At 40.8% G+C, this 9,775-nt stretch overlaps 1 protein-coding gene across 5 annotated transcripts in view; it reads right to left on the bottom strand.

The window, feature by feature from the left end:
* Positions 1 to 9,649, bottom strand: part of LOC104914973 — a 19,655-nt gene extending 10,006 nt beyond the window's left edge. For 2 of the 5 annotated variants that reach the window (XM_019610443.1, XM_031557269.1), the window contains exons 1-4: positions 5,418 to 9,649; positions 4,496 to 4,542; positions 2,679 to 2,768; positions 2,010 to 2,065 (exon numbers count right to left, since the gene is read on the bottom strand). In XM_019610443.1, coding sequence (XP_019465988.1) covers positions 2,010 to 2,065; positions 2,679 to 2,768; positions 4,496 to 4,542; positions 5,418 to 5,524 — 300 coding nt within the window. In that variant the 5' untranslated portion in view covers positions 5,525 to 9,649. The other 3 variants (XM_031557271.1, XM_031557272.1, XM_031557270.1) reach the window with 3 other exon arrangements.
* Between the last annotated feature and the right edge of the window lie 126 nt (positions 9,650 to 9,775).

The following is a 9,775-nucleotide window of genomic DNA, read 5'->3' as shown; positions in this document are numbered from 1 at the left end:
TTTTTTTTAAACTTACAGACACAGCAATACATATGATTTCAATTGCAGTCTCCTTGTCAAGTATCTACGGACCTGAAAGCAATAACCTGCTCAGGGATGAACTGAAACAAAATCAAAAAGCAGAAAGATAGCCTTCTGCCTCAAAAGCCAATAGCAGGAGACAACAACAAAGACATGATACAGTGGCAGATGCTAAGAACCTCTTCATGCCAGCAGTCCCTCTGTCAGACAGAGATAAATAAGCTCAGAAATTTCATGACTGCTCAGACTTCTATGACCACAAAAGCCATGACTGGAGTGTGCTGGAAGAAAAAAGGATAAAGGAGGAATGGAGGGAATATTTGACTACTGCATGTTATTATAAGTGGTTACAAAGAACCCCTGCTTAGAATACTCCCAGGTTAGATGTTTCACATAATACATTATTGATATTATGGTTACAGTTTCCAAAAGATGCGGGAGTGGGGTAACTCCTTCTTCCCTCCAAAGTTTACTTCATTTTAAAGACAAAAAAAAAACACACCTGTTTGCAAAAAGGTAATGACTAAAATAATTAGTATTACTTTTGAGTTACATTCATAACACTCAGGTTGTATTCAGTTTATCTAAATTAGCCTTACATCACTGTCAGCAAATATAAGGCTGAGATTATAGCATTATTTCCACACTCTCTCATGCTGTATTGGCACTTACCAAATCTTCTGTGGAGCTGCTTTGAAAGGATAATCTGGCTAAACCAACTTAAAAATTGATGAACAACACCTGACAGCTACTGTTCCTACTGTTATTCAGAACAGTGGTCAAACAAACACTAATGCTGGAACAGGAAGCAGTAAAACAGATGACATGGAAAACATGCAGCACCTTGTAATATTCAATTAGATAGGCTTACACAGAACAGAATCATTCCCATCCAAAATCTGACACATCAGAGAAAAGGTAGCTCAAAAGTCATTTTCTCTTTTACCTGTCAACAGCAAACTCTACTACTCATGAGCAGCACTGGGATTAGAAAAGACACATAAAAAGACCGGTTCTACACACGCGAGTACCAACAATGATGAAGAATGACAGCTCAGTATCATTCTTCCAAGCATTCAGTAAAGACTTAAATTTGATACTGACACCATGCTGTGGATAGCCAAGCTGCCAATGGAATGATAAATACATCTCACAAAAAGAAGTATTAAAAACTTGTAAGAATTACAAAAACTATTTGCTAGAGTACTTAGGGGTTCTTTGCTTTTCTGACACTCCTGATAGGGAAAGCAAGTTTGTCCTTTTCAGACTTGGAAGAATCCCTCACTGAAATGCAGACTGGCTAAATGGTTTCAAAAAATGGAGAAAGGAAGACCTGGAAAACTACAGACCACTGAACTTTACATCTGTGCCTGGGAAGATGATGGAGCTGATCCTCCTAAAGCTATATTAAGGACGTCACAAACAGGTGAATAGCTAATTGCTTAATAGAACAAAATTTAATAAGCTGACTACCATCCATGCCAAATTCATTAAAAACTAAGCTAATTAGCAGATCGGGGAACTCAGAATTACACGTAGATTAGACTACCCCATCATTGTGCAAACAGACATTTTATCTGTCTTTTATATTATCCTTCTTTTATAAAGAAAGGATTATCCCAACACTGGATCACAGCTAATCTTATGATGAGTATTCCAGCATGGTCAACCGAGATTTTTATATTTCAGAACCTGAGAAGAATGCAATAAAAAGTTTGTTATCCACAACATCTTCATCTTTTCATTAGACTTGTTGCTAAAATTTGAAAGGTTGTATTGTCATGAAATATCAGGGACCAGACTTTGATACATTACTGGAGAGAATGTGCTACACAGGTGAGGACAGTTTTCCCAAAATATTCATTTAATTCGCAAGCCACTGGGCTCTTTCACACAAAAAAGAATAGAAGGTCCAATTATTTCATTAATAGTTAATAGCTACATATTTACAACAGGAAATGTATAATTTCTGTAGATAGCCCATATACCTGGTTTTCATATGAAGGATCAGGAGCTATACAGTTGATTTCTGGAGAAAAAACTTCTAGGGGAAAAAGAAGTACAGCAATTAAAGGCAAGTAATTAAAGGCAAGTAATTAATTTCTGTCCTACTGTTCAACACATTTCTACATGTATCAAATTATTTGATACTGAATAAATATAAGTGGTTTATCTCTCTACAACATTGATCTTGAAACTACAACAGTGGAAAGATTAGAAATAAAACAATTTGACCAAAATTATTTGTACTACTTAAAAACTAAACAGAGAGAAAACTTGGAAAAAATATGAGAAACTTTCAAGTTTGACCCTTAGGCTATAAAACTACAATACCGATATGGAAAAGTACTCAAAATTAATGTCTTTACCCAACCCACAGGCTTCATGTGGCTCAGTTTATCTCATCCTACAGCTTTCAATTTATGTTTGCAACTTCATTTTCATTCAACATACACACATTACCTGAGAATTTTCAAACAGAATGTACAGAGTTGCAATCAGAAACACAACTCAAAAAAAAGCCCCACCAAAACACAAAGTTACATCTCTTTACCACAGAGAATTAAGCCAGATGTTTCCACCCTTGACATTATGTAAGTTTGTTTATTCAATAATATAAAAGCTGGATCCTCTTGTAGTAACTTTGGCAACCTCACCTACAGATGGACACATCACACAGGACCTCCCAACCGCCAGGAAAGCTTCTCCATCTCCAGTGTAGCCTGTGTTCCCCAACAATTGCAGATCTGGATGATGGCAAAGTATTAAGGGCAATTGACATGACTCTTTCCTAATCACTACAGATGACCTTCCATAGTAATGATTAGAATAAAGCAAAACAAAGTAATGCACCTATCTCATTTCACTTAATATTTCATTGCTTTAAATGTAAGTAAAGATAAATATTTCTTCAATTTGGAGTCTGTGTCCTTTATGCTGACCTAGTCCATTGGCAAAACAGAAATCCTCACTCCCACAAACTGAAGAATGAGTCAAATAAGCACATCTTAAATGATCTTTATTGAATGATGCCAAGTTCTTCATAACTATGGAAGGTTCTGCTTCAGGAAATGACAGCAATAAGAAAAATTTCCTCAAATTTTAATGGATTGCAGATAAAAAGTATACTAATTGAGTAAGCTGATTTCAAAAAAGATGCTTTTGAATACATTTAGGTCTTTAAATTGGCAAAAAGATAAACAAAAAGAAACCTAAAGAAAACTAAGAACACTTTGTGTCACTTGGAGCTAGTAGACTGTTAGAATAAAACAGAAGGAAATTAAATGAAGTCTGCAAAAAAGCCAAGGAGGTTATAATACAATTATTATGTATTATTATTTAACTACTGCCTTCTCCTTCATGCAATCTCTTTCAAGGGAATTAAGGAATATTTTAAAGTTTTAAATGAAAGTAGACATATTTATATTTAAAATAATAATGCAGTTAAGTATCTGAAGAGAACATATATTTAACAATCTTAAAGCTTTATTCAATAATATATGCTACTGTAGTTATATATGACTACCTATTACATGGATGTATATTTCATCTATATCTTTCAGTTCGAGTACTGCGTATCAGAATGAAAATAACATTTCATACAGTCCCTAAGCTCATTTTCTCATTTAGGAAATGAGCAGAAATTAAGTGCAAAACAATTTTTAAAACACTGGAAGTGTGCCCATTTTTTTTTTCTAAACTACTAACTAAAAAACACAGATTTCATGAGAGCACTTGCAGTTCATATAAGTGGATAGAGGTGTTGGTTGACACCCAGTTAAACATGAGCCAGAAGTGTGCTCAGACAGCCAAGAAAGCAAATGGCATCCTAGAAGCCAGCAGGAGCAGGGTGGGCATCATCCCTCAGCACTGAGCTCTGGTGAGGCAGCACTTTGAATACTGTGCTAGTTTTGCACCCCTCTCAAAAAAGACTTTGAGGTCTCAGAGCATGCCCAGAGAAGGACAATGAAACTGTGAAGGATCTGGAGCACAAGTCCACAAGGAGTGGCTGAGGGAATTGGAATTATTCAGTCTGGAGGAGGCTCAAGGCAGACATTATCATCCTACAATGTCCTGGAACGAGTTTGTGGTGCACTGGGGGGCAGCCTCTTCTAACAGTGATTGAACAATTAAGAAGGGTTATGCCAGGAAAGGTTCAGGTTCGATATTGGGAAAAATTTCTTCTCAGATAGAGTGGTGAGGTACTAGAACATACTGTCAGGGAAGCAGTGGAGTCACCATCCCTGGACGTGCTTAAGCAAAGAGCAGATGCAGCACCTAGGGACATGGTTTAGTAGACAATATTAGTGGTAGATGGATGGTTAGAGCACATGATCCTAGAGGTGTTCCAACCCTAATGATTCTATGATTCTAATATCTAGTTTTTGTTGTTGTGAACCCTGGCAACATCCACAGAAATGGTTTGCTGAGAAGAACAACCTGGAAAAAAGACTGAGAAAAGAATCTGTCTTACCTCCTAGTTCAGTGGTTAAAGTCATGCTGGTGTTAGTAAGAGACAACCTTAAAAAAAAAAAAGTCAAACCACTGCATTATCTTCTATTCACACCTATAAAATCGAGGAGGCTAATCCTGTCAGCTGCCTTTGGGTGCTGCCAGCCCCCAGCCAGTCTGAAAGAACGGCACAGCATCTCACAGAGAAACCCAGACCGTCCGTCCTGCCGCCCCTTCTCACTGCACGCCTTACGTAGGGGCACGACACTGACGGGACACCTGACAACAGCTGCACTCAAGGTAAACGCAAACAAAAGTGCAGCTGCTCGGCAGTTCCAATTGCAATATCTTAAAGCACACGAAAGAAAGCACCGTGAAAACGACATTAAAAGCTGCAGAGAAGTAACAGCAGTGATAGTATTTGTTGGTTTTATTTGTTTGTTTGTTTCCTTTTGAATAGGATTCTCACACCTCCACCGACTCACACGTTACCGATGTAGGTAAGACCAGTGGGTGCAACTGTAGGGCGAGGAACCACTGAGTCCCAGGTGTAAAAAAGCGGCCCGAAAAGAGGACGGAAGAACTCCCCGGAACCACACACCCACCAAATAAATTTCAAGACCTGCCGTTCCTGCGCTGGGCTGCCGGGTGCCCGTTGCCTGACCCGGACCCGCGGCCTCGCCTCAGCGCGGCACGGAGCGCGCCGCTCGCGCGTTACCACCTCAAGCTGCTAAGCTCCTGCTCCTCCTTCTCTGCATCGCTTCTCGCCACAGAGCCCCGCACGCCGCTCTCATCGCAGACACTATACCCACACCGATCCGACACTGCGCTACTGTCCCACTTCCCCCTTCTCTCCTTTTGTCTCCTCTACTGCCCCCGCCCTGCACTCCTCACTTGTCCTGCCCCGCACTCCTCACTTGTCCTGCCCCTCCCCTTCTCCTCACTTGTCCCGCCCCTTCTCTCCTTCACACACGCGCTCTCCTCCCTTTCCCGTGCTCCCTTCCTGCCACAGTCCTGCGATGATCTCTTCCTCCTCAGCGGCGGTGGCCATTTTGTGTGGGCTGAGAAGAAGGACGAGAGCGGGAGTGTTAAGATAGAAGCCGTTAGTCGGGCTGAAGAGGCGCAGGAGAAGCTGCTCGCCCTTCGTAAAGGGCTTTTGCTCCCCTGGGTCTTTCAGTACGACTAGCGTTGGCCTAACTCCGGTGGTGGGCCTCGGGCTTCTGCCACATGCACTCTTCTCCAGAGCACAAAATTCTTTGCCCTCACTTCTCTGCTTCTGTGGCTGTGTGTAAGGAGCTAACTGAATCTTCTGTCCAGAGCATGATGAATTTCTTGTGGCGTCAAGACTAGGAGTGTGTTTGAAACAATATTATCAGTCTTGAGACAAAAGAAGCAAGGACAACAAGTCCTTGCAGACAAGTTGAGCTGAGGCTTGCAAATTCCTCTCCATATGGTGGCTGTAAACTCACCAAATAAGGCTTCACTTACAGAGGTCAACCGACAAACTATGAACTTTGGACTTACTGCATGCGCTTAATAGGCTAATTAATATTAAATTTTTACACTTTGGGCAGCATACGGTTAGAGCTAATTGTACATGTGATGTTTGATACACAGGGTAGCTTACATACATGGGGGAACATGTATTAGGCGGACTGGGAAGACTCTAATCTCCAGGCAGTTCAGTCACAGAGGAAAGGAGAAGGGACAATACGGCTGGGAAATAGAAGTAAGTCTGTGACCTCTGGTAGGTTGAGAGACCCTTTTGGGAAGTGCCCCTAGTAGATTCTTTATTTGAACAAGGAAAGCTAAAGACCCTCCTATGTCTCTTTTTGCAATAAAGATAATTGGGCAAGCCTTCTTGAGAAAAAAAATTCCCAACAGTCTCAATGCTGAAAATATTTATACAGAATTTGTAGGTGCACTCTCATACATAGCCCTCTGACCACCTTTAGTAGCATCAGAAGAATATCTCAACGCTGCCTCAGCATTGCCCCTCAGTGTGGTGTTTTCATACAACACTGTATTAATTGTTGAAAGAGGGAAACTGAGAGAAACTGGAGACACAATTAGATACTCTCATGATGAAAACCAAAACCTAAAAAGAGGGATGGCCTATAGGAAGAGGGAAGTGATTGTCGTCTTCTACTCTGACTCGTTAGGCCCTGGAGAACTGTGTCCAAGTCTTGAGCCTCCAGCACAGGAAGGATGTGTAGCTGTTGGAGCAGGGCTTCTATGAAGAGAGGTTGAGGGAGTTGGGAGTTGCTTAGCTTGGAGAAGAAAAGGCTCTTTGGAGACTGCATCGCAGCCTCCCAGTATTGAAGGGAGCTTACAAGTATGAGGAGGACTGACGTTTTACATGGTCTACTAGTGATAGGAAAAGGGGGAACAGTTTTAAAGTATAAGATGGGAGATTAGGTTAGATGTTAGGAGGAAATTTTTCTCTCAGAGGGCACTGGAACAGCTTGCCCAGAGAACTCCCTTAACCTTATGGCAACCCAAGCCATTCTATGAATCTATGAGTCTAAAAATAGAACTCAGGGAGCTTAAAATGCTGTTGATGTCAGCTGGAAGAAGATAAAGCCAACTACAGGAAAAATTAAATCTTTTACTAAACCAGACTCCATTCTCAGTCTTTGCTAAACAATTCCACAGATTAACACATTCTGCCAATTCCAATACACGATGGGAATATCTGGTGATGACACCCATGAACCAGTGGAAAACTTGGATTATGATCTTACCCTTGAACTCATACATGTATAACTGTTTATCAAAATCAAACCTATTATTGCTATATCAGGAGGACCAGGAAGAATTTTTACAAATTTTCTCGAATGTGAGGCCTGGTCACCATAAAGTCAGATTTACAAGGATTGGTTTGGTCATAAAGGAATGCCTCACAGCAAAAATCACTCTGTGGCTCCTGGGAAGATTGCACTGACCCACACCAAATGTTTTAGGATTTGCTCTGTAGTGTGTCAAAACGTGGAAACTCTTGATTCATTCTGGAGTTTTGCTGTTAATGGGGGAGAGGATGAGCCTAATGCTGTAGATCTGTTAGATATCTCTGTGCCCGTGCTCTATCAAAAATTGCTGTTGTGATTCAGAACCCCTTGCCAGTGGCCATGTTTACATATCTACTTCCCTTCTACTTGGGAAACGGAAACATTATCACTCATTTTCCCTGCATAACTCAACTGTCTGGTGAAAAAGCTGAACAGACAGTGGTGGCTTATGACTGATTATAGGCAAGGAAACAATTCAGCAGAAGTCAAACATATTATGGAAGGTATATAAGAAAAAGTAATAACCTCAACACTAGAAATTCCTTCAGACACCCCAGAAGGAACAGAACATACACAGAAACCACCTATCAAAAAGGAATTCCAGCAGTTGCTGGGAGCTCTAGATTATTGATGTACACACATAACTGATTTTTCTGTTATTGCTCACCTCTTACATAATTCACATAAAAAAGGAAAATCATGGGAATGGAATGAATAGGATGAGAATGTGTTAGAATTATATTGTGGTTTCACCTGGTAGGTGGCTAAGCACCACACAGTTGTTTGCTCACTCTTCCCCCTTCACAGTGGCGTAGAAAAAAAAACAACCAGGCACAAAGTACCAGGCACCAAGTAGAACTTATGAGTTGAGATAAAACTAAGACAGAGAGAAGGAAAAGTATAGTAATTTTGACAAATACATATGTGTATGTATATAACAAGTGATGCACAATCATTGCTCACCACCTGCATAATGATGTCCAGCTAGCCCCTAAGAAGCAGAAAAGGGAGAGAAAAAACTCCAATTCCTTTCAAAAGTCCTTCTACATTGTGTCATATGGTATGGAATATCCCTTCGGCCAGATTAAGTTAACTCTCCTGATTCTGTCTCCTCCCAGCTTCTTGCCTCTCCCCCCCCTCCTCCCCCAGCCCTTTGCTGATAGGAGCTGAGAAACTGGAACTGCCTTGCCTCTGTACAACTCTGCTTAGCAACAGAACAACGGGCTCTTCACAACTCTTCTCAGCAACAACTAGAAACATGGGTGTATTTATCCATGTTGTCTTTCTTGTAAAACCAAAACACAGTGTCATACCAGTCGTTGAGGAGAAAAAAAAAACTCTGTCCCAGCTGAAACTAACAAATTATTAGTAACAGAACTGAGGCCATTCCAACAGCCAGGCCAGGTACAGCAGTCTGACACTATTTATGTAGACTGGGATCTCAGGGAAATGTGGCTCCCATTGTAGTGTCTAGCTAAAAGAAGTATGAAGAACAGAAAGGCTGCTAGAGTTTGGCTCCTAATCTTTCAGTGGCAGTGAAACAAGATATTTAGATCTGGAACATGGTTTGTTGTCCCTACTGTGGACAGTGAAACAGTAGAAAAATGAGATGACAGAGTGTGATTATTTGGGAACCTTCCTGTCTCATGGATTTAATTCACAAGGATATACTGTTACCAGAGGCATTGTTTAGATAGGTCCAGGTGTGACTTCACGCAAACACAACTTGGATCTTGATTCGAGTGACTGTAGTTATGAGTTGGATAATGCGTGTTTTTTATATGAGGTATTAAAAACGCTGGTACCTGGTTACTTCTTGTGTAAACCTTGTGAGGTCAGCATGAAAAGCAGCCGAATGAGGAAGCCGAATGAGGAAGCATAGGATGGTTCTGTTTGGGCTAAGGCATGGGTGTCCAACCTTTTGGTTTGCTAGGGTCGCACAGAGTATATACAAATTGTATTATGTAGGTCACTCCAAAAGTAATGCCTTCTATTTATTTCCACAGAAACTTGAATAGATAGAAGAACACTGTTTTATAGATCAAATTCTCAACTATAGAACACTCTTTTTCGACATAGTCACCACCATCAGTGATTCATATTCACCAGCAATGAACAAGAGTATGCATGTCATGTTCATAAAAATCAGCACCAGCGGAAGTTGCTGTTGCCACTGCCAAAACGCAACCACTCGCTGCCTCAGTATGCTCACATCAACTGTTTGGTTCAGCAAGCATTAGTGAATGTCACAAGGTGCCATTTTTTCTGCATGGCGGAATTCAATTTTTCACCATTGTTTCATGTGCACTTCCCTGTCAGATGCCATTTTGTCAGGCTGCTCCTCTGCTTTCAGCTGTCACACAGCAACATGTAACGGAATATTGGCAGGAAGGTTCAACCTCTGCTGCCATACCGCCAACATCATGAAACAGAAGGCATTACTTTTAAAGCAGGCATTTTGAAATATATGATGTTGTCATTGTATTATAAGCAACAGAGCTAATTTTAATTTT

The sequence above is a fragment of the Meleagris gallopavo genome, chromosome Z (assembly GCF_000146605.3).
Source record: "Meleagris gallopavo isolate NT-WF06-2002-E0010 breed Aviagen turkey brand Nicholas breeding stock chromosome Z, Turkey_5.1, whole genome shotgun sequence".
Taxonomy (NCBI): Eukaryota; Metazoa; Chordata; class Aves; order Galliformes; family Phasianidae; genus Meleagris; species Meleagris gallopavo.
This window is presented reverse-complemented; position numbering and strand designations above follow the sequence as displayed.